Source organism: Acomys russatus, chromosome 17, assembly GCF_903995435.1.
Source record: "Acomys russatus chromosome 17, mAcoRus1.1, whole genome shotgun sequence".
Taxonomy (NCBI): domain Eukaryota; kingdom Metazoa; phylum Chordata; class Mammalia; order Rodentia; family Muridae; genus Acomys; species Acomys russatus.
In genome coordinates this window covers 48,519,710-48,544,588 of record NC_067153.1, presented here as the reverse complement: position 1 = coordinate 48,544,588, position 24,879 = coordinate 48,519,710, and the positions used below count along the sequence as shown (strand labels likewise).

The window sequence follows — 24,879 nt, the reverse complement described above, 5'->3', positions numbered from 1 at the left end:
AGCCGGGGGTCTGCGGGCTGTGCGGTGTTCGTAGCCCCCGCCCCGCCCCGGGCCCGCCCAGCTTCCCACGCCCGCCCAGCGGAGTCGGTGCTGGGGCCACCTGGAGCCGCCTGGAGCCGACGCTGCTGCAGGTTGATGCGAGGCGCCCTCCCGGGAGGCGCGGAGAAGCCATCTTGAAACCAACTTGGCAAACTTTTGCAAAGTGCTCTCGAAGTGGAAGCTGAGCGGGAGGCCGGGCGCGCGGCCCCCGGTGTCCTCGCCAGGGCCCCCGGGGAGGCAGAGCGCGGGCCACCCCGAGGGCCCGGCGCCGGGCGCGCGGGAGCCGCCCCCCCGCCGAGCCGGGTGGATGCGGAGGTGCGCCGGGTGCATGGATTGTGCTCCGGCGCCCGGCTCGGGCTGCGGCTCCGGGCCATGGCGCCGTCATCGCCGCGCGTGCTGCTCGCGCTGGTGTTGCTGGCCGCCGCCACCCTGCCAGCTCTGGGGCTGGAAGCAGCAGCCTGGGAGCTGCGGCTACCCGGTGGTGCCCGTGCCTTTGCCCTCGGACCGGGCGGGATCTACAGGTTGGACACCACGCGCACACCTCGGGAGCTGCTGGACGTGAGCCGCGAGGGGCCAGCGGCGGGTCAGCGGCTTGGGCTAGGTGCGGGGACTCGGGGCTGTGCGCGCTTGACCAGGAGGTTGCTGCCACTGCAGGTCCGGCTGGTCGCTCGCGGCTCCCCGACAGCTCCGAGCCTAGTTCTAAGGGCGCGCGCCTACGGCTCCCGCTGTGGGATCCGGCTGTTGCGCCGCTCGGCCGGCGGTGCGGAGGTGCGCTCTCGGGCGGTCCGTTCTGTGCCTGGGCTTAGAGAAGCGCTCTGCTTTCCGGCCCCAGGCGGCGGCGCAGCCTCGCTGTCTTCGGTGCTCGAGGCCATCACTACCTTCCCCGCCTGCAGCTGCCCGCCGGTGGCCGGGACCCGCTGCAGGCGCGGACCCATTTGCTTGCCAGGGCCAGGAAGCTTAGTCGGGCTGCGCCTGGTGTGCGCCCTGGGACGCGCGGCCGGCGCCGTTTGGGTAGAGCTGGTAATAGAGGCGACCTCCAGGACGCCCTCAGAGTCGCCCTCGGTGTCACCAACGTCGCCTAGCCTGCCTCAGCTTCGGGCGGGGGCTGTGCGACGGTCTAGGCGAGGTGCGGGTAGCAGCAATACGAGCCCGCAATTCCCGCTGCCCAGCTACCAGGTGTCAGTACCTGAGAACGAGCCTGCGGGCACTGCAGTCATCGAACTGCGCGCGCACGATCCAGACGAAGGAGAAGCCGGACGCCTTAGTTACCAGATGGAGGCGCTGTTCGATGAGCGCTCCAATGGCTACTTCCTCATCGACGCGGCCACGGGTGCAGTGACCACAGCCCGCGCCCTGGACCGTGAGACCAAGGACACTCATGTACTCAAAGTTAGTGCCGTGGACCACGGCTCCCCGAGGCGCTCAGCTGCCACCTACCTCACAGTAACTGTCAGTGACACTAACGACCACAGCCCGGTCTTTGAGCAGTCCGAGTATCGAGAGCGAATTCGAGAGAACCTCGAGGTGGGCTATGAGGTGCTGACCATCCGTGCCACCGATGGGGATGCACCATCCAACGCCAATATGCGCTACCGTCTGCTGGAGGGCGCAGGTGGCGTCTTTGAGATAGATGCGCGATCGGGCGTCGTGCGCACACGGGCTGTGGTGGACCGTGAGGAGGCGGCTGAGTACCAGCTGCTGGTGGAGGCCAATGACCAGGGTCGCAATCCAGGCCCACTCAGTGCCTCAGCCACCGTCCACATAGTGGTAGAGGATGAGAATGACAACTATCCCCAGTTCAGTGAAAAACGCTATGTGGTTCAAGTCCCGGAAGATGTAGCTGTCAACACGGCTGTGCTTCGAGTCCAGGCCACCGACCGGGACCAGGGCCAGAATGCAGCCATACACTATAGCATCGTTAGTGGCAACCTGAAAGGCCAGTTCTACCTGCATTCGCTTAGCGGGAGCCTGGATGTCATCAACCCCTTGGACTTCGAAGCTATCCGGGAGTACACCCTGCGCATCAAGGCACAGGATGGGGGCCGGCCTCCTCTCATTAATTCCTCAGGGCTGGTCTCTGTGCAGGTGTTGGATGTAAATGACAATTCGCCCATCTTTGTGAGTAGCCCTTTCCAGGCTGCGGTGCTGGAGAACGTGCCCCTGGGCCACTCGGTGCTGCACATTCAGGCAGTAGATGCGGATGCAGGGGAGAACGCCAGGCTGCAGTACCGTCTGGTGGACACAGCCTCTGCTATCTTGGGGGGCGGAAGTGTCGACCCTGAGAACCCTGCCTCCTCTGGCCCAGACTTCCCCTTCCAGATCCATAACAGCTCCGGTTGGATCACTGTGTGTGCTGAGCTGGACCGTGAGGAAATAGAACACTACAGCTTTGGAGTGGAGGCCGTGGACCATGGCTCGCCGCCCATGAGCTCCTCGGCCAGTGTGTCCATCACGGTGCTGGACGTGAACGATAACGACCCGATGTTCACGCAGCCTGTGTACGAGCTGCGCCTGAATGAGGACGCAGCTGTGGGGAGCAGCGTGCTGACCCTCAGAGCCCGCGACCGCGATGCCAACAGTGTGATCACCTACCAGCTGACGGGCGGCAACACCCGAAACCGCTTTGCGCTCAGCAGCCAGAGCGGCGGTGGCCTCATCACCTTGGCACTGCCCCTGGACTACAAGCAGGAACGGCAGTATGTGCTGGCCGTGACTGCGTCCGACGGCACACGTTCACACACTGCACAGGTCTTTATCAATGTTACCGATGCCAATACCCACAGGCCGGTCTTCCAGAGCTCCCACTACACGGTCAGTGTTAGCGAAGACCGGCCCGTGGGCACCTCCATTGCCACCATCAGTGCCACGGATGAGGATACGGGTGAGAATGCCCGCATCACCTATGTGCTAGAGGATCCGGTACCACAGTTCCGCATTGACCCGGACACAGGCACCATCTATACAATGACGGAGCTCGACTACGAGGACCAGGCTGCCTACACGCTGGCCATCACGGCTCAGGACAACGGGATTCCTCAGAAGTCAGACACCACTTCTCTGGAGATCCTTATCCTTGATGCCAATGACAATGTGCCCAGGTTCCTGCGAGATTTCTACCAGGGTTCTGTTTTCGAGGATGCCCCCCCATCTACTAGTGTCCTCCAGGTCTCTGCGACGGACCGGGACTCAGGTCCTAACGGCCGCCTCCAGTACACGTTCCAGGGCGGGGACGACGGTGATGGAGATTTCTACATTGAGCCCACGTCTGGTGTGATCCGCACCCAGCGCCGGCTGGACAGAGAGAATGTGGCCGTGTACAACCTGTGGGCTCTGGCAATAGATCGGGGCAACCCAAATCCCCTGAGTGCCTCAGTGGAGATTCAGGTGACTGTCTTGGACATTAACGACAACCCCCCAGTGTTTGAGAGGGACGAGCTGGAGCTGTTTGTGGAGGAGAACAGCCCCGTGGGGTCCGTGGTGGCAAGAATAAGGGCCAATGACCCAGACGAAGGTCCGAATGCCCAGATCATGTATCAGATCGTGGAGGGCAATGTGCCCGAGGTCTTCCAGCTAGATCTATTGAGTGGGGACCTCCGTGCCCTGGTGGAGCTGGATTTTGAAGTCCGGAGGGACTATATGTTGGTGGTGCAGGCCACATCCGCTCCTCTGGTAAGCCGGGCCACTGTGCACATCCGTCTCCTGGACCAGAATGACAATCCACCGGAGCTGCCCGACTTCCAGATCCTCTTCAACAACTATGTCACCAATAAATCCAACAGCTTCCCCAGTGGGGTGATTGGCCGCATCCCGGCCCATGACCCTGACCTATCTGACAGCCTCAACTACACCTTTCTGCAGGGCAACGAGCTGAGCCTGTTGCTGCTGGATCCCGCCACAGGAGAGCTGCAGCTCAGTCGGGACCTGGACAACAACCGGCCGCTGGAGGCGCTCATGGAGGTGTCTGTGTCAGGTGAGTGGCCTGTGGGCAGGAGCTGCTCTCTTGGGACTCCCTGGAGAGCCGCAGAGACCCACCAACCAATGGCTGCCTGGGCATGCCTAGACACGGTTGGACAGGGCCTGGGCAACCATCCTGCCATTTGCTGCTATGATTGGTTGCATGCTGCGGGGGAGGGACGTGCTCCCCACCTAGGACCACGGAGGTGGAGGTGAAGAAGAAGGCCCCTCGCTGCTCCTTTCAGCAGTTTTGTGTGGGGAGCAGGCTTAAGGCTGCTTCAAGCTCAAGTGGAGAGCTTTCCTGTGCGTCTCCCAAATCAGGCTGTTAAAACCTGGCCTGGGGGTTGGTTATCCAAGTTGTCTAGTTTGTCCAGTGGTGCTCTTTAGGAAGCCTGCTTCATGCATGGCTGTCTGGAAGGATCAAAGGTCACTCCCTGCTCCATGTGCCAATTAGTTCCCGGGTGGGACCGTTGGAAATTGCTGGATGGTCCCTGAGTCACCCTGTAATATGCCCTGTGTTCCCTGGGTCTAGCTTTTCTGTCTCCTCTAGATAATAACAGTCAACTCATGTGTGCTGCCTTTGGGTGACTCTTTGAAAAGCACAGGTCTGTTTGATCTCGACTCCTGTCCCTGGACTCGGGCTTATAATTTGGGAGTTTGTTCATAGGCTGCTCAGCTTAGTGTGAGAACCACTGGCCTGCTTCAGGGCCGGTGGGGAGGGCCAGGGAGGGCGGGCAGAAGGGAGAGGGAGTGCCAAGGCAACCACCACGGGCTTGGCAGCAAACCTGCTGTGGGAGAGGGCGTGCGTGCTGGGACACCCACAGGAGAGAGGGTTGAACAGGGGCTAAGGGACAATGAAAAGGCCCTAGCGGCTCTGGGAGGGGCCCTGGCTGCCCGGGGGTGTGGGTGGGGGTGGTTCACAGGTGTGGAGTTTTACCAACTGACCAATAGACTGGGGAGGAAGGCTCAGGTGCGTGGACTCCTGAGTCCGTGTTTCCTGTGGGCAGTAGGTTTGGGGGACATGATAGAACTTAAGGTTAGTTTTCCACTCAGTTATCCCTCAGTTGGCTGAGATTCTTATGTACCAGGAAGCGGGGGTGGCTAGCTTCTCATCCAGTGGTCTCTTAATATCATGTAGGACTCCGGGGCTTGGTTTTGAAGCAGTGTGGTGACCCAGCATGGCTTTTGGTCACAAGCCATCTGTTGGGGAGACAGTGCAGAGACCACCATGGGACACACTCGGAGGTCCTTAGCCAGGGTTGCAGCTCCTCCTGACAGATTCTGTTTCCTACGCTTCTAGACAAAATAGAGTAGAAAATTTGGAGTGTTTAAGAGGGAACAGGTCCACGCAGGCAGGGAGCAGGAGCATTTGTGTGTCTGCAGTGTACCCCCAGCCCCGGGTTGGCATCTGTGAGGCTCAGGCTCTCATGGATCGACTCACAGGCAGCTGGTTCATAGTACATGTGTAGGCGCTCAGCCTGACCACGGCTGTGGTCTCCTGTGTTCTCTTGTGTTCTCCTGTGAAGCCGGGGCGGCACACATCGCCTTTCATGACACTTACCGCTGGCCCTGGCTCCCAGAAGCTTCCAAAGTCTCACATTCTCACTGTTCCTCTGGCAACGCGAGGTTTACACAGAAAGATCCTGAGGCTCAGAGGCCTGAGGCAACAGCCAGTGATCCCGGGTGATCAGGATGAACCCCGTACCCCCACCTGAGGGAAAGGGTTTGAGGAAAGGACTAGCCGCTGAACCGACTTTATTCTACTGTCATTTGGGTGCCCTGTTGGGATGTGTATGTCTGCCATGCTGCGGCCTAAGGGCCGGTTGACTGTTTTTGTTTCTTTTTTTCTTCTTCTTCAAAGAAGTGACTAGCTGAGACCGCAAGGCGCGCAGGTCTCAACTGCAGGCCTGTAAAGAGACCAGACCGGACCTCGGTTCCCGGAGGCGACTCTTACATTTTTATTAAGGAACAGTGTGGGAAAGCTGTTGATTCAGACTCACTCAGCACTGTTTTCAGTGCCGAGTAATTGGCTTTACAGCATTTACAGCCGTGCCCTAAAGCCTTTGAAGGGCTATTGCCGCCCTGAAGTGCTAGATGTGAGGCCTGGCAGCGATTGGGTCTTGTGGAAGCTCTTCCTGGAAGGGCTGTGAGCCGTCGGCCTGGAGAGGAGCCTGATGGACCGCGGAGGTGCACCTGGGGGCGGGACCCAGCGGATGTGCGGAATGGGATTGGGGCGGGGGCGGGAAGGGGAGGGGCGTGGTTATTTTGACTGTAAAGAGCTTGTTGATGGTTCTGTGCTCCTCAAAGACAAAACATTTTTTTGAAAGAATATGTGAGTCTGCAGGTTATAATTCAAATAGCCACTGCTGTTTTTTAATTTTATTTATTTTTTCCACTGCCCCCCCCCTTTTTTTTTTGCATGCTGGTCTTTCTAGGTGCTTATTTTCTATGTGGAGTGTTTGTATGCCATTTTCTATTCTGTGATGGGGACTTTTTCTTATGGGCACGGGGAAAGTTGTCTTGGCTTTTCTTTAATAGCCGGCCGAGAAACTCAGAGTGCTGAGGACTTCTCCCCACATTGCTTTTTTTTTTTTTTTAAGTGACACTGACGTCCATTGCATTTTATTATTTAGTTAGTGTGTGAGTGTGTATGGGTATAGGTTGCCATGGTGCACATGTGGAGGTCAGAGGCCGGATTCCAGGTGTTAGGACTCTGCTTCAGTCTGCCTACCTGTGATGTCATTGCCTCCCTGGCATGTGGGCGTGGCCCTGCTCAGGCCTATATAAAAGGACAGACCCACCCAGACCCCCCCCCTTCCTCTCCGTCCCTTACCCCCTCACTACTTCCCCTCTTCCTCCACCTGCCATCATGTGTGTGTGTCTCTCTCTCTCTCTGTCTCTCTCTCTAGGGTACCCCTCCCCCCTTCCTTCTCTCCCTATGCTCATTTAATAAACCTCATATATTCTAACATGTTGCCTTGTTATCTAATTTCTCCTTATTAAACGTAAAACCAGGTAGGTGGCTCTCCTCTTCCACTATGTGGATGCCAGGAATTGAACTCCAGTTGTCAGGCTTGGTGGCAGGCACTTTTACCTGCTGATCCCTCTTACAAGGTCTGCAACCTCGACATTTTCTTTTAAACACCTGGAACGTGTAGGTGCCTGTAGGTTCAGGGCTCCAACCTTGCCTTCGAGAACATGGCCGTTGGCAGGAAGGCAGGGTTCCTGTCGCGGCTGTTAATGTGTGTCACAGACCTGTGGATGTAGGAAGTGTATCATTTGTGGGGTAGAAATGAGGGCTGATGAGTCATTCAGACATGTCAGAAGGCATCAGAACTTAGCCAAATAATGGAGTTGGGTAACTTTTGCTGTTTGCCCAGGTAGGGAGTGCACGGTGCAGAGCCGTCAGGGCTTGAGCGGCTTTAGAGCATATTTGCCCAGTTAAATACAGGATATCATAGTGACTTTTCAATAGGAGATTACAAATAAGGAAATGAGCACGTGGTTGTACCAGGCATGCTCTGGACCTGGCGTGTTGTATTTCCCCTAAAAACCCAACAGTTAGCAAAGAAACAGGAAGCCTAAACTCCATTGGCAGAGTTGACCTCATCAGGTGACACAAACTACCCCGAAGAATTAAGCACTTTAGGCAACCAGTTAATTGTTTGGGGATTCTGATAACTTGGAGTGTTTAATACTTATGTATTTGTTTATTTTATAATTATTATTATTGTTATTATTATTTTTTGAAACAGTTTCTCTGTGCAATAGCCCTGGCTGTCCTGGAACTCTTGTAGACCAGGCTAGACTCACATTCTCAGAGAGCAACCTGCCTCTGCCTCCCAAGTGCTAGGATTAAAGGTGTGCACTACCATGCCTGGCATTTAATTTTTACTTATTTACTTATTTGTATATTGATTTGTTTATTTTGAGACTGGGTCTCTCTTTGTAGCCCTGGCTGCCCTGCCAGGCTGGACTGGAACTTAGAGATCCACCTGCCGTTGCCTCTTGAGTGCTGAATTGAAAGGCATGCGCCACCGTGCCTGGCTAATGTTTATTATTGTATCTACTGCGTGCAAAATCTTGATGAGTCAGTGTAGCCCTGACCTTCTGGTGATGGATAGAGATAGGTAGATAGGCACAGAGCTAAGTCAAAGTAGGGTAGGAAGGATTGGAGGAATAGTGGAAGAAAGGGACTGTCCAGTGTGGACTGGGCAGCTGGTGCCTGCTAGGGAGACCTGGAGTGGCAGGCAGGCTTCCTTGTACCTGGAGAGGGTGGATCATAAGACCCCATTAGCTCTGTCAAGGATATTTGGAGCTGTAGCATGTCCCACCTGCTGCTGCTCAGGAGGCTGGTCTCGGCCCCTTGAGGGTGTACCTGTGGAGTGTGGTTGGCAGGGCAGGGTTGTGCCAGGCTAGGACAGCAGATACCAGAAGACAAGAGCATCAGTGGCAGTTGGTGTGCTCTGTGTCGGGAATTCTCCCCAGGCCTGTCAGGGCATATTCAATTCTCAAGATGCTGTTTTGTGATGCAGGCAGTACTGTCATCATCCCATCTCAGAATAAGCAAAGGCATGGTGCACAGGGCACATAGTCTGTGGCAGCAATAGGGCATGGGACACATGATACGTATGATCAGGATACTGATGACATGCCTCAAAAGTGGTCCATGCTCCTGGCGACACCAGAACTCATCCAGGATCTACTGTTACTGTTGAAAAGACCACTTGGGTTTAGGCTGACAAACTGCTGTCAGAAACCTGTTGGAGAAGTGGATGGGTGGAAGGTGGGGGCCCCTGGCAGCAGTGTGTGTGCCTGGGGTGTGGTATGTGGCCCTGTGCCACAGGCCTCTGTCCCTGCCAGCACTGGGATCGAAACAGGTAGATCTTATCTTGTGAGGCAGAGCATGTGGAAAATACTCATAAGTTTGGCATGGCTTTTAGCTTGTAGCCTTGGGGGAAATAGTTTACTTTTCTTGTTGTCAGGGTTGTAGAAATGCCCAGAATTGGATTCTTGGTTTAGTGTGGGGAGAGGGTACAGTGAAAGGCCTTAGCTTCCTGCTCAGTCCAAACATGGCAAACTGTGTTTGGAAGGGTAAGAAGAGGCCACCTGAGGGTACATGGAAGGCTGGGTCCATCACTGCAAAGGTTTGAGAGACCAGCTGCTCAGCCAACCTCTGTCCATTTTTTCTGGAATGAGTTATCTGTGCATCTGAAAGGGTTCGAGGGCAGAGTTTCTTCTTCTCCTCCTCCTCCTCTTCCTCCTCCTCCTCCTTCTTCTTGAAACTGGTTGAATTCTCACACATGTGCTTCTTCTTGGGGACATCTTGGTGATCCACTTACCTTTTGGGATGTGACAAATTTTAATTTTAACCCCTTCCAGTGGCAAAGGAGGAATCCCAAAGGACACAGAGAGTTTTTGAGAGACAGGATGATGGGGCTTGAATGTGTTCCCTGTACCTCAGGATGCTTGTATGAGGGAGAAGAGTCACGTTGGCTCTTCCCTCCTTGGACTGGTCAGCTGACATCCAGGGTCAAATGTACACAGTGTGAGGCACATCACATCCCTGAGCTGTTGGGTGCTTTGTACCTGAATTTTTGTGGGGGTGCTGCTCATGAAAGTACACTTTGGGTGAGCAGGTGAGCCTTGAGTGCCTGTGGGATTTCCATCAGCGTGACAGCACCCAGCCTCATGCCCCTGGGTTGCTATACAGGTAGCAAATGCCAAAGGGGAGATAAAGTATGGCTCACTCAAGCCATACCAGCTTCTTTTCTCTGTTACTGCATTGAGTTCTCTGGCTTTCTGTGAGCAGTGGGGTTGCTCTGTTGGGATGTCTGGATGTTGCTGGTCCCCACCAAAGGATCCTGGCAGGAAGACTAGTGGTCGCTGAAGTCTTAGACAAGGGCAGCCCCCTGGGGTGGGAATACTGGCTTTCTTAGGCCCATATCCTTTCATCCCCAGTGTCGCGCCAGATCACTTTACTTCCAGCCTGGATTCTGGAGATGGGAGGGTGCTGATGAGGGAGACAGGTCATCTTTAGCCATATGTGGGCACAGGAGGCAGCTAGCCAGGGGGAGAGGGGTGGAGGACATTGGTTTAAGAGGTGGCTTCAAGATTTCTGTGTAGCCTTTCCTTTGGGCCTTTGGGTCCACTTTGCTCTCGGATCATGTGACTTGTGGAGGGCAAGGTCTATCTTCCTGAGGTGGCTAGATTCATTCCTCAGTTTCCTCAGTGGAGCAGGAGTATAGTGAGGGCTGCTAGAGGTACTGCCTAAGATATGATGGCATTGGTGACTGTGGGTGCCATACTGGTTAGACAGGATTGGGGGGACTAAATACCCCCTTTCTCTTGTGGGCTGGTGAGCAGTCTGTGGGAATTGCTCACCCTTGCTGCTCCACTCACCGGTCATTGGGTCAGTGTGTCCTTCTTTCTGTTTCCAGCATGCCAGGATATCAGGGTTGTCTGTCTACTTATAAGAGGGAGCTAGCACTGGCAGTTAGCAGAGACCTTGGGCAGCTAGACTGTCCTTTGAGCAGGGGTAGTGGCCACAGGGCAACGGGAAAATCTGCTTGGCTGGTGCAGTTTTGACTGAGGATTGGTTCTGGGACCTCTATGCACGTGTGTTAATTTGAACCAAAGAGTGTGGCGCAGCTGCAGGTGGCCTTGGGGTGGCTTTGCTTAGCTGTCTGCTATCAGTGGTCCGGAATGTCTGGAGTCAGACCCTGTTTCTCAGTCCCCAGCCTCACCCTGCCTGCCAGCTCTCCCTTTACTGAGCTGACAATGTGTGTGTGTGTGTGTGTGTGTGTGTGTGTGTGTGTGTGTGTGTGTGTTGGATAACGTTCTATAGGTACTGGAATATAATACATCCCCTTTCAGGTATAACCCCAGGTACTGGGTGATGCTGTCTTTTGCCCAGGTGCCTAGTTGCTTGTCTCTGCCTTTTCCACTATGCACCTCTTTGGCTTGGCCTTGCCCTTGGCACAGTGCTTCCTTCCTGCCCCCTAACTTGTGGAAACTTTCCCTACCCTTTGTAGTAGTCTCTCCATCCCCCCCCCGACCCCCAGGCTCCATGATCACGTGGTCAGTGCATATCTTTTGTAGAGGAGGTGATCTTGGAAGAATCAAAATGGGAGAGGCTGCAGGGCTGGGTAGCATGCAGAGATGTAGCCCCATGGTGTAACTGACAGAGCTGGGGGGCTAACATTAGAGAAGGGGACCCTTGGGAGCTGATTCTGGCTCTCTGTGGGCTCTTGTGTGAAGCATGGTCATAGGAAGCTGTGGGCTTCCAGGTGGAGGGGCACCAGGTGCAGGGATACAGATCTCTTGGTGTGGGGGCAGCATTTAGGCCAGTGAAGTTCTTTTTGAGATCTGAGCAAGCATACACGGGGAACTCATGCTGAGCCACGCAGCTGCCCTCTGGGGCTGTCTGCCTCCGGGGAGGTTTTTATTTGGGGGTGCATGCATGTGCGTGCCATGGCGTGTGCAGGTCAGTCAGAGGATAATGTGTGGGAGTCAGTTATCTCCTACCATGTGGGCCCCAGGGACTAAACTCAGATTGGATCATCAGATGTGGTGGCGAGGGCCTTTACCCGCTGATTCACCCCCACTTCTCATTCCCCTCCTCTTCCTTACTACCTATCTTCCCCTTCCCTAAATCTCCCTCTCCCTCCCTCCCTCCCTCCCTCCCTCCCTCCATTCCTTCTTTCCTTGTTTTGTCTAGGCTTGTCCAGACTGACTGTGTAATCCAGCCGACCTTAAACTCCAAGATATCCTCCTGCCTCGGCTGCCCAAATGCTGGATTAGAGGTGTGAACTATTATACCTAGTTTATCTTTTTGTTTGTTTGTTTGTTTGTTTGTTTTTTTAATAGTCTTTGCTCAGCTAGTTCTGTGTCTTTATTTAAAAACAGTTTCAGGATGTAGTTCATATCTAATCTAAATGACGCTTGCTTAAGGTAAACTAACGGCAGCTAACTCAAATAAACCCATAAACAGTGTTAGCATTAGGAGATAAGAGCAGTGTCCCAGAGGGAGCTGGCTGCAGCAGTCACACTCTGCGCATTCCTCTGGGATGCCCTGTGTGTGGAGCCAGATGCCAGAGGCTGCAGGCTCTTTGAGGAAGTGCCTCCTGTTGGTAGGCCTTCTGGTGGTGACACCTGGGTTATACTCTTCTCTCTGCCCTCCTTCCCCCCCCCCCCCCGCTAACCCCCCCACTGCTCCCCCCCCCCCCCACCACTCTGATACCTGTGTGCCTTATAGAGGATTGGCAAGTCTCCCTTCCCTTTCTTGCCTTTCTTTGGGGTGAGAATTAGCTAAACAGAAGTCCCACAGGTGGCCACTGTGACTTGAGAGACTGTCTTCTTAGCCATGCATGTATTACAAGTGTGGGGAACAAATCTCATTTGAAAACTGTTAAAAAGGATTAGAGAGATGGCTTAGTGGCTAGGAGCACTTCCTGCTCTTCCAGAGGACCCAGTTCAACCCCTAGCACCCTCACTGGGGGTTCACAGTGTCTACAACTCCAACTCCAAGGGTTCCCATGCCTCTGGCCTCCAAGGACACCTGCACTCATGATCCCATGCCTCTGGCCTCCAAGGACACCTGCACTCATGTGCAAATCCCCACCGCCCTGACAGACACCCACATGTCTAATTAAAAACAATGAGAATAAACCTAAAAAAACTGCTATGAAACACTTGCCAATTGCTAGGTGGTAAGGGTAGTAGTGTGTAGAGGGCATACAGAACTGGCACCAGTTCAACAAGAAAGCAACTTGACTTTAAAAATAGATGAAAACATAAAACACTTCATGGATTTGTGCGTCATCCTTGTGCAGAGGCCATGCTAATCTTCTCTGTATTGTTACAATTTTAGTACATGTGCTACAGAAGCAAGCACCGGTACACACCTTTAATCTCAGCACTTGGGAGGCAGAGGCAGGCGGATCTCTGTGAGTTTGAGGCCAGCCTGGTCTACAAAGTTGAGTCCAGGACAGTCAAGGCTACACAGAGAAACCCTGTCTCGAAAACACACTCCCCACAAAGAAAGGATGAAATCATAATAGACAGTTCTCTAAGAGGTACCAATGGTCAAAGACTGCCCTGTGTAGCCCCTTGTTATTGCCAGCTCTCCCCGACCTTAACACCAAGGCCTGAGTTCAAAACCCCTGGAAATGCATTTTGATTGGCATTTAAAACGTTTAGCAGTTTGGCTCAGTCTTCCTGGTACATGAAGACAGAGGGGGCTTCTTGGAATACAGACAGAGAGGCCTGTAAACTTGATGCCTGAGTCCCTTCCTCAGCCCTCAATGACCAGTTAATGCCACCCGGTGCCTAGAAACCCGCTCTTTCCTCCTCCTCTCCTGATTAAAAGGAGTCTCACATAGCATGTGTTCCCTGTTGGATAGCATCCCCGCTATCAGTCCGTAACTAACTCAGGAAATGGTGGTGCGCTGGGTTCTGGGGGAACATTGTGCTTCCAGGTGTCCTTTCGGGGGGTGGGGGCATGATGCTGGTCACCTGGTAGAGAGCATGGAAGTGGTACAGGAGCATTCAGGACAATAGTGTGCCCTCCCTCTGTGCCCTGAAACCAAGTGACATGGCAGGAGACCGCCCTATCTCCTCAAGCATGGAAAATTCTAATGTGTAAGAGAAAGTCCCTCAAGCCTTCAAAGAGGAGAGAATGGAAAATATGAAGGTTTATTGTTCTGAGGCATTTCCTGTCTCTCTGGCACGTGGTCATCAGAGGTCAGGGGTGCATGCATGTGGACAGGGCAGGAAATCCAGTGGGGCGAGTTAGCGAGTGCCTGCCATGAGCTCTCCACTGTGAACACATGTGCATGGGCAGGCAATGACTGATTCTGCCTTCTGGAAACAACCTTATGCTAAAGGGGAAATGACCAGCGATGGATGGAGTTGTGGGGGAGAGTGAACAAAAGTGGTCTTTTAGACAGGAAGCTGGTGGCTTTAGGGTTGACATAGCCATATGACAGCCTGGTTTGCTCTGGGAGATCTTTGTGTTTGTAGCAGGAATTCTTTTTCCCTTCCTGTCTGTCTTTTTTCTTTCTTTCTTTCTGTAGCTTATGGATCTGGTCTCTTTAGAGCCAGAGGCATATAGAATAGTGTGAAAATCACACTAAACTTTTCCATGGCCAGGCTTGTATCAGACAGAGTCCTTCGCATTCTCTGTAGCCAGGGAACTGAGGCACCAGGGCTGGAACGGGTGTCTTTGTTTCTGTGCTCATGATCTTTGGGTGGGAACTGCTTTAGCCAGCTACTAGGCCACTCAGGGATCTATGGTTGGCTATCCCGAGGGCAAAAGAACTGATGCCTGGAGTACCCAGAAGGTAAGTCTCGAGCTGTGTGCTTTTGCCCAGAGGCCTGTTGTCTGGGTTAGCACAGTCTGAGGACACAGACATTGACACCAGCAGTTGCTAAAGGATTGACCGCATTCACTGTCTGAACCTCTGCCTTCTCCTCTTTCTCTCTCTCTCTTAAGGACTTACTTATTTTTATTTATGTATATGTGTGTGTGTGTGTGTGTGTGTGTGTGTGTGTGTGTGTGTGTGTGCATGTTTATATGTACACCATGTATATGCAAGGTGCCCACAGAGTCCAGAAAAGGGCATCAGATCCCCTAGATTTAGAGTTATCGGGGGGGGGGTTATATACGGCCTTTGCTGTGAGTGCTGGGAATAGAACCTGGGTCCTCTGGAAGAACAGCAAGTCGTCCTAACTGCTGAGCCATTTCTCCAGTCTCTTAAATTCTCTGATTTCTGAGGCGTTCCAATTTTCCTATAATTTTTTTTTTGAAAATTAAGAAGTATTTATCTGTTTGTGTATGAATGTTTTGCCTGCATGTATGTCTGTGAACCACGGGAGGTCAGAAGAGGGTCAGATCTCCTAATACTGGAGTCACTAATGGTTATAAACCATCAGATGGGCGCTGGGAACTGAACCCTGGCCCTCTGAAAGAGCAATAAGTGCCCTTAACTGCTAAAGCCATCAAAAGCGGACAATGTGACAGCATTCGGCACAGTCACATGTTGTACAGCCCCAGCTGTAATGGAATTCGAGCTGTGGAGGCCTGACCCAGCCTGGGCACTGTGTTCTCCCACTGCTAGGTCCCCGAAGTCAGTGCATCTGTGTCATCTGGGCCTCACCTGTCTCTGAGATACATGCTGCCTAGGTTGTAAAGTGGAATTCTGGACCGACATAATAGCCTTATCACCCCTTGTGTGTTTGGTGGGCATCTTGTTGCATCACCTCTTCCACCCACCCAACCTTTCCCAGCCCTCCAAGGGCATGTCTTTTTCTGGGACTCCTGGCAGCCATTGTTTCCCTAGATTGGGCTTTCATGGCCTGCTGGCTTCTCACTGTGTTTAGGTTCTCAGGAGGGGCAGAGATCAGGCCAGAGCAGGGGAACCTGTGCTTTCAGGGAGCCTCTGGCTGAATGCCGGACAGAGGAAAGCCCCATTCTGCAGTGTCTCCCACACTTCCTTGTTCTTAGAAAACGAATTCTATCAGTTAGATGAATCAGTCAAGGTCCAGGTGTGAAACAAGCCACGGTAGGTGCTTATTTCAAGAAGGGGGGGGGGGGGGGGGCGGTTCAATGAAGGGAACTGGAACCAGAGGCACAAAAGGAAGCCTCTCTCTCACTGCAGCGCCTACTCAGGACCCGCCTGACCTGTGGGCGGCGGCCCTGCCAGAGGCCTGTGGACTCCCCACCTACCTCCTGACAGGCCCAGGAATCCGTTCCAGTCACTGCACTATAGCCACAGCCACAACAGAATGGCTTTTCTTTTCCTAAGGGGTAGCCGCGTCCAGACAGGGCAGGCCTAGCACCCAGGCCCAGCCAGTACCAGTAATAACACACTAACTTTTCTACAACTAACCCAGTAACTTAGGAAGGAAGAGCTTCTTCCCACCCAGGAATGATGATTATGAATACAGTGTGTCTCAACAGATCATTTTTTTTTTTCTAGGTAGGTATTCATATGGGTGTGTGCGTATATTTAAAGTCACCTTGTATAAACTGTTTTGTGACTGGCTCTTTTCACTACAAGTCTACCGTGAGATTTCAGTGACTAAGCCTCTGTCTTTCTCTTTCACATGGTGAAATGGCATCTCTCTGGGCTAGGATCCATGTCCTCTGTGATGGTCTGGGCTTTCTGACTTCCCCCTTTAGTTTAACTTCCTAGGAATGGACCGGGGTGAGGAGGCGCATATTGATGGTTTTCCCTTCCTGCTTTTTCCCCCCTTACTTCCCCCTTCTTATACCCCCTCCCTCTTTGAGACAGGGTCTCGTGGAGCCCAGGCTGGTGTCAAATGTACTCTGTAAACTGAGGATGACTTTGAACTTCTGATTCTCCTGCCTCCACCGAGATCAAGTGCCGAGATTACAGCCATGTGCCGTCATGCCTGGTTTATGCAGTGCTGGGGATTGAACCCAGGGCTCTGTGCAAGCCGGGAATCTATCTGCCAACCAAGCCACATACCCAGCCCTTCCTTCCTGCTTCCTCATCTCACTGACTGTGCCATAGAAGGTAGTCGATGTTGGGGACTTTTCGAGTAGGCTGACCGTTCTAGTCAAGCTTGTCGCAAGGGCTAGGCAGCTCATACTGGCTGCTGTGAGCCTATAACTTACATAGATAATGTCTGCCTTGTGAAGGAGGCCCTGGTAATAGGATGTGCAAGGCATCTGTGTCTACGGTCCTCACTCTCCTCAGGGGCTGTATGGAGATGGAGCCCCATCCCATTGTCTGCTTCACTGGGCTTCCAGCTGTGGGCAGCCTGTACCCACAGCTACCAAACCTGGGCCCAGGGTTCAGGTCTTCCAGACTTATCATCACCAGAAACCATAGACTGCCTGGTTTCTACTGTGTTCTGTCTAAAGACATAAAGGAGTTTGTGCTTGAGACGAACCTGTTTCTTATCTTACTGATGCACCCACGGCCGTACAATTTGGGAATGTCTGCCAATATAAACTCTGGGACCAGCAGTGAGTGGTCCTAGGTGCCCAGGTGAAGGCCAAGAGTGGTTAGGCTGGGGCCTGGGGGTTTCATTGTCTGGCCAGAGGATTGGCTGGCAAATGAAATGGTTCTCTGTCTATCTCGTGTGCCAGGAATATGTCCTTGGACCTGCCCTCCTAGCATCAGCCAGAGCTACAGCTAAGTGGGTGCTTCTTAGGAGGTACTACCAAAGCTGGGGAGGGCGGGGCCTAGCACAGAGCCAGCACCCTGAAGTAGATGTGGGGTTTGGAGTAGATGCCAGGAGTCTCAGAGTAGGTCTGTGGTGTCCACCCCCAGAGTCTTGGATTGATAGGGTACAGGCAACACCCCGCCCCCCCCTGGATGAGGGAGAGCCTCAGGGCTTTCTTGCTGTAACTTGTGTGGGAATGACTTGGTGAGGTGGGTGAGGCCGGAAGTTCATTCAGAAACACCTTTTGTTGTAACACTGAGTTATGAGCTGAGGCCTGGGATTCAGCTCTGCTGGAGTAGAGACTCTTCTAGAGGTTTGGCTGACCTTTGACCTAGGGAAGATGGACCATGGACTGAGGCTGAGGCTGGACTGAGGAAGAGCAGGGAACACCATTGTGTCTGTCTTCTGACAGGCACTCGGTGATGACACACAGATACTGTTGCCATGTCCTTTATCTCTCCGCCTCCCACCTCCATCACTGTCGATCAGACTGACTGGCAGCCAGAGAGGCACAGCCTTGGCCTCCCCCGAGGGTGGACCTTGGGCCTCACTACTTATGTTGTTGGTGGCAGGCTGGCTATGATAGAGGCGGGGCTCACTAAGTACAGTCTAGAAGCCCTGGCCTCAGGAGCCCTCTGTATCTTTATCCTGAGCCCTGGGGAGACTCTCACCAGATGTCTGCCTACACCTCCGTCTGTCTAGCTCTTGGGTCTGAGGGTGGGCAACTGCACACATTCACTCCTGAAACCAAGCTGGACAGGGTCCATTGGGGAAAGAGAGACCCGTGGTCAAGGTTAAGGGTGAGTCCAACCTTGACGTTTTCCCATAGGGGCCTGGAGCACTGAGAGAGGAATGAAGAAGACAAAGGAGGAGAGGAACTGTGGGAAATTACAAGTTATAAACAGTAGTTCACAGTGGACACAGTCATTGTTATCCCAGGCAGGGAATTAACGAGCTTTGGTTTATTGGGAAGCACTTTGGGCAGGTGTGGTTGGGCGGGTATGCCATGAATCTGGCCCCCTCAGTAGGGCAGAGAAAGGGCGCTAATTACAGCCGCCCATGGGCAGTATCAAGTTCATCTTGCCTCTCAGATTCTGTGGTAGAGGACACTGTTCACATGTCTCCAGCGGCAGCTTGAGCGGTGTTGGCTCACTCTGTTTCACTGCGCATGATTTCTGTTTCACTGGACACCTTGGTGTAGACAAGGCCCCATAAGACTCGGGGGGGTCTAGGTGGGGATGGGTTTGAACCTGGGTTTTAAGCCTTCGTAGAGAGTCATAGATGCTTCTCAACTCTTGGGTGTCTGCTATCTAGAGGGAGAGTTGTTGCTCCCTTCCAGGGCCTCGCTCTTATATTCCCTGTCCCTCTAGCAGTGCCGAGTCCCAGGTTACCCCCCAGGCTTGTTGGCCTGACGGCTATGATTTGGAGAGGCAGCTTTGGAAGTGCACAGACCTCAGTTTGGATGTAGCTCGAGGGCTTTCCCTCAGTACCACCCCATTCCACCTCTTTAAAGTTTATTTCTTTTTATTTTATGTGTATAAGTGTTTGCCTGCATTTATGTATGTGCACCACATGTGTGCAGTGCCCAGAGAGGACAGAAGAGGGGCTGGACTTGGAGCACATGGTTTAGAGGACCCTAGGGCCCAGGATGAGTTGCTGCCCCTTCCTGGAGCTAGCAGAACACAAGGAGAAAGTCAGAAGTGACTGTTTTCATATATCCGTAGCCCTGACAGAGGACACTCCTGTTTGTGCTGGGCTAAGCAGTGAGCAGAGTGACCAGTAACTGAGAACTGCTCTCAGAGATGACACATGCATTAGGCATGGTGTCTCATCCTGGAGTCACCATACCTAAAAGGTCGCCCCCACCTCCCGCTGCCCTTGACTCTCCCTACCTGCTTGCAGTACCTTTCCCCATAAGAACATCACACCTGAGGCCCTCTAAGGAGCCTGTGTAGGCTCTTTAGCCTCGGGGTAGGGGGTGGTCTGTGTAGTCAGTCCTACTACTTACCCTGGCCTTCTTGTAGCCTGCCTTCCCATGGTGTAGGTGCTAAGCCCAAGTTCAGGGTCCAAGGAAGAAAACAATAGCGTTATCCATACAAGAGGAGACATTTGCTCACATCCTGCTATTTGTGAGAGCTGTCGTAAACCTGATGGTTCCGGTTAGGATTTAAGAGCATTGGGGGTGAGTGAGTGTGATGTGGTCCACTGGGCCTAGAGGACAGAGCCACCGTTCTGTGCATGCCGTCCTGGGCTGCTGGGAAGCTGGCTCGATGCTCTGTACACTCTGCTGGGTGGGCTGACTGCAGGGCTGCAGGTTCACTGGCCACTGCTTGGACCTTCAGGAGCCTGGAGCTGGGCTTTTCCTACCCTTTATTGCTCTAGCCTACAGTACTGTACACTCCCGGGTGGAGAGCTGACCGGAGAGTGCTGCAGGGCAGGCACGAGGTGGAGAGGCCCAGCCACTTCCTGCTTGTCTTTTTTTTAAAGGGATTTATTATGGCCCTGGGAGTTGCTCTTTGGAATAAAAATAGTTTTGCTCTGCTCTGTTCATAAAGATAAGCTTGCTCATGTTAGAAAACTCAACCAGTACTGGAAAACAGAAAACTGAAAGTTCCCTAACCAGGCCCCAGGCCTGGAGACTGCCTTTGTGGCTGTTGATCTGTTTTAAGCATCAGCGCCAAAGGCTGCAGACCTGATCATGTGATGAGCAAGGCCTTCCTGGTTCCTGCTTCTAGGGTGGATGGTGACCAGGGGTGCATATAATGTTGGCAACTCCTCTGTTACCCTGGAACTGAGCCTCCTCCAGGCCCTGGGTAGCAGCAGCAGGGGTTGCCATGGTGAATGGGCCTTCTCTGAGCCCGTGGGAGGCACTTTGGGGGGCTCTCGTATTGAAGAGTCCATCCTTTGTCCAGGAACAGTGGGGCCCCAAAAGGCCTTTTGTATATCAAGTTCACTTTAATTACCTCCAAGGGACAGGCCCCCCTTCCCCCTCTCCCTGCACGCTCCTCCTCCAGGCAGGGGATGACACAGTAAGGGGTATTTTACCATGTGGTGTTTTGGAATGTTCGAGCTTGGAACCCTGGTCTTCAACAAATCATGACCGGAAAGCTTTATTGTTTGCAATAGACTCTAGGGAGTCTGGAGTCTTTATCCTAGGTGTGCAGGTCCTTATCCACTGGGCCCAGAGGACAGAGCCATCCTTCGGTGCACGTCATCTTCTGTCCCCACCTGCCACGGAAAGGGACATGTCCTCCCACCTTAGACTGTCTCCTCCCCAGCCTTTGCCACGGCCATCAGAGTACTGGCTGCTGTGAGAAGGTGTTTTTGCCCTGGAAGGTGTGATCACATGTAACTTGTGTACCTGAGTGAGCACTGAGCTAAAGGGAAGAGCATCCTTGGTCCCTTACCAAATGAATCACGGTGTGTTCAATAAATGACCTACTGAACGCAGGTCACTGGACCAAGCCCTGTCTTGTAGGATATGTATGCCATGCAGCACCTGCCCTGGTCAGGCCTCTCTTCCCAGCTCCCCGAGGGCAGTGCCCCATGTGCTCTCATGATCTCTTCATCCCCGTCTCCCACTCCTCTCTGTCTGATTCTGTAGCAGGTGTCTCCCTCAGCACTATTGATGCCAGCTTGTTCTCTGGGGCAAGTGTCAAGGGCACAGTAGGATGCTGAACAGTGTAGTGGAAGCCTGTAGTTGCACCTGCTGTTTAGCTCTGATAACTCAGAATATTGCTATATGTTCCCAAAGGCCCACTTCTTTCCTAACCCCCACCCCTGACATTGAGATGATTACCACAGAACTGGGCTGGCACTATGAAACAGAGCTCACTCTCATGGCTGATACAGCTCCTAGCACCTCCAGCCCCACCCCACCCCCACCCCCCAGCGAGACCACTGAAAGTCTGGTACAAATGGCTAGGGTTTTGGGCTGGATCTGGGAATAGCCCATGGTGGTTGGTGCCACTAGACAGTGTTGTAACTTTGTGGGTCCTGGGCAGAGGGAGGCTGGCTTGGGTCCAGCTCCATCTGGCTGTGTGCTTTGAAATGTCTTTTACATCTTCATCCACGGAAGAATGTGATAAGCGCCACCTTGCGGGTGCCAAGGACACACAGGGTCATTGGAGCCCCTGCTGCAGGTCTGCACTCCTACTCCTGTGGCCAGCTGGGATCTCCATCTGGAACTTGGCCAGGGAGGACAGTGGGGTGTCTTTGTGTACCCAGCCCTTCCCCTATACCAGGGCTTTGGGATGCTGTTGCTTGACCAGAGCTGGGGCAACAGGTATGCATTAGGCTGGAAGGAGGCCATTTGTATCACGTACAACAGGGCAGGGAACTGCTGAAGGGGTCTGCCCCGGCCGGAACTACAGGAACTGTAGTCTTGGTAGAGAGCGCCCCTCCTGTTCTTGAGCCTCCTAAGAATGCAGAGGTCACCGTTCACGTTAGTCTCTGGCTGGGCTGGAGGGAAGAGGTAGAGTGGCACACAGCTGCCACCCTGTTCTTCTATCTCTTGTTGAGTATCTCTGTTCCCATCTCCAGACAGGAATTCCAGGGTATCAAAGACCTGTTCCACCAGCAGGGGTGTGGCAGGGCTTCTGTGCGGATGGTGGTGCTTACAAGCCATTGGCCAGACTTGTTTCTAAGCAGACATTTCTAAATTCACACAAACTGAGCTTCTTGCACCTGGGCTGGACCTGGTCCTAGACCCTGCACGTGCCCACAGCAGGCTGCCACTTTTATAGGCCTCATGAATGCCAGAACTGTGGTGCCTAATATGGCCTCTCCTTATAGCTGCTGGGTCCCATGTGTGGTCCTAAGAGAAGTGTGGAAGGACATCAGGGCATGTCCCAGTAGCCTATGAGCGGCCCTGGTGGCAGCCAGAACCTGCTGCTACCTGGGGGTTGGGTAGAGCTCTGGTTGTAGGGTCTCCACCTGCCTTCCCAGAGGACACATTTTACACACTGACAGGGAGCTGGCGACTGTGGCCTTCTGTGCAGTGTAGTGGCCTCTGGTCCTCATCAGTTTCAGCAGACACAATGAAGGAAGCTTCCCTGTGGCTCTTTCCCAGTGTCCTCTGCGGCTCTCTCTGAGCTCTTAGCCACAGCATATCCCATCTTTGTTATTACATGCTTCCAAGAGAGCTCTGATCCTGCCGCCTGTTCTCTGCCAGACAGTTGACCTTCCCTGGAGACCTGCAGTACCCCATCTCTGCTCCTTTCGGTTGCTGTGCTTCTCTGGGGGGAATCGAGCCCTAAATCAGTTTCGGAAGTTAACGTGAGATGTTGTAGCAGCGTCCTTCTTCAGACGTGCTATTAGCAGTAGATGGGTAGGGAGGTATGGCCGATGCCCGGAGGTGCTAGGGAAGGGCACCAAAGGAGAGACCTGGGGGCTTGGCAGGTGGGACACTAGGTGATGCATGTTATGCACCCACCTGCTGTCTGGTCTAAGGATGAGGTGGAAGGAGTGGGTCTGATAAAGGGAGGGAACATAGAAAGGGAAGAGAAAGGAGGGGGGTCTCAGTGCTGTTGTTCAGGGGCCATGTCTGTTGCCGTGCTCAGAGGCGTCGCACTGGATGCCTGTCAGAGCCACCCAGAACCCAGCAGTCAACAGCCATGCTTTCTTGGGGAGGGCGAGGGTGGGTAGACTAGTGGCTTGTGTTTAGAAATCCACAAAGATCTTGTTAATTCATAAACCAAAGCAACCTTGTAGGCACCCAAACAAGTACACGCGTGCACAGTAGAAAACAGCATTTCTGGGCATCCTTGCAGTTTCCACAACGTCATCCAGTCTGATCCTGTAAATTTGATCCCAGGACTCATGTGGTGGAACAGCAAACCAGCTCTTGCAAGTTGTCCTCTGATCTACACACACATACACGTGTGCACGCACACACACACGTGTGCACGCACACACACAAACACATAAAACTAACAAGTGTGGCGTGGACCTTTTGCCTTAGCACTCTAACACAGCCTGGTTGTGTATTGCAGCTCCATTTCCCACCCCATCGGTATGATGCTGTCCTCAGCCAGTGCTCTCCTGCTGCACACTTGTTTGCACGTAGGGCTTAATGGGCACATGTGCAACCTTGGAAGCCACTCTGAGTAACAAATCCCCTAAAGGGAAATGATGGGAGAGGTTTTGCACACTTTGAAGTGAGGTAACGCTGGTCCAGCAGCCTTGGGAAGATCCGTATGGTGTGTTCAGATGGTCTGTTCAGAGCCAGCAGTGCGTGGAAACCTCCAGATCACTGTCACTGGAGAGGAGAGACTTCCTTGTCTTTTTCAGCCCTTTGGGGTAAGTGTCCTCCGTGTCTCATTTGCATATCTCTCTTCAGGGACGGTAAATAGCTTTTATTGGCTCTCACCCTCTTATGCTGCTGTGAATTGCCTGTCTTTTTAACCTGACACTTATCTTTTATTAGTTTATGTTTCTCCTTGTGAGGCCTTGCTATGTAACTCATTGCAATTTTTTTTTTCTTTTTTTGTAACCAGTGGTATCCTTATAGACCGTGGTATCCTTGCCGTGCAGATCCAATATGGGAAGTTTGTCTTTTTCATCTCTACCTCTCTGTGTCAGCAACTCAAATAACTCGAATAACTTCTCGTTGTTGTTGCCACATTTAAATTTTTCACCTGTTGTTATAAGATTACGTTATAAAAATATTTTAATTTGACTTAGATAACTATGACACTTATGGCTAAACAAAGTAATATAATGTTTTTAAAAGGCAATTTTGTGTTCCTTTTTCTCAAAAGCTAAAAAAAAAAAAAAAAGTAAGGTTCATCTTTTTTTTTTTTAATTTAAAAATTTTTTTCTTAGCCGGGCATGGTGGTGCATGCCTACAGTCCTAGCAGGCAATCTCTGTGAGTTCAAGGCCTGCCTGATCTACATAGCGAGTCCAGGACAGCCAGAGCTACACAGAGAAACCCTGTCTCGAAAAACCAAAAAAAATTTTTCTTTTTATTTATTCTTCCCTCATACAATATATCCCAACCATAGCCTCCCCCCCCCCCCCCCCCCGCCATTCCTCCCAGCCCCTCCCACACCTCTTCTTTCCTCCAGATTCACTCCTCCTTTGTTTGCCTCCAGAAAAGAGCAGGCCCTAGGGATATCAACAGGACACGGTGTGACAAGGTGCAACAAGACTAGCTTTATATCAAGGCTGGACGAAGCAGCTTGGAAGGAGGAAAAGGGTTACAAGAATAAGCGCAAGAGTTAGACACCTCCATCCCCACTTTTAGGAGTCCCACAAAAACTGTAAGCTTAAAGAAGTACAGCATATATGCAGAGGACCTCGTGCAGCCCATGATTGCTACTTCTGTCTCCGAGAGCCCCTATGAACCTCGCTTAGTTGATTCTGTGAACTGTGTTTTCCTGGTGTCTTCTTTATCCCAGAATTTCTGATCCTACAACAGAGACAATAGTGCCATTTGGGATGAAATGCTTGCAACCAAGCTGGACATTTTTTTTTTTAATTTTAATTTTTTTTAAGATTTACTTATTTTGTGTATGAATGCTTTGCCTGCAGCACTAAATTTTAAAAAATATATACTTATTTTTATGTGTATGGGTGTTTTACCAGCAGGTGTATATGCACCACCTGTGTGCCTGGTACCCAAAGATGTCTAAAAGGGATGTTGAATCCTCTGGGACTGGAGTTTCAGATGGTTGTGAACAACTATA

The 24,879-nt window shown here is 52.6% G+C and overlaps 1 protein-coding gene and 1 non-coding gene across 2 annotated transcripts in view; one reads left to right on the top strand and one right to left on the bottom strand.

The window, feature by feature from the left end:
- The first annotated feature begins 411 nt into the window (after positions 1 to 411).
- Positions 412 to 24,879, top strand: part of LOC127201007 (cadherin EGF LAG seven-pass G-type receptor 1) — a 114,714-nt gene continuing 90,246 nt past the window's right edge. Inside the window, exon 1 of the mRNA XM_051159371.1 lies at positions 412 to 4,009. Coding sequence (XP_051015328.1) covers positions 412 to 4,009 — 3,598 coding nt within the window. The remainder of the gene's footprint in view (positions 4,010 to 24,879) is intronic.
- Positions 12,783 to 12,889, bottom strand: LOC127201917 (U6 spliceosomal RNA). The gene has a single exon (XR_007832252.1). It is a non-coding gene; the product is annotated as a U6 spliceosomal RNA (small nuclear RNA).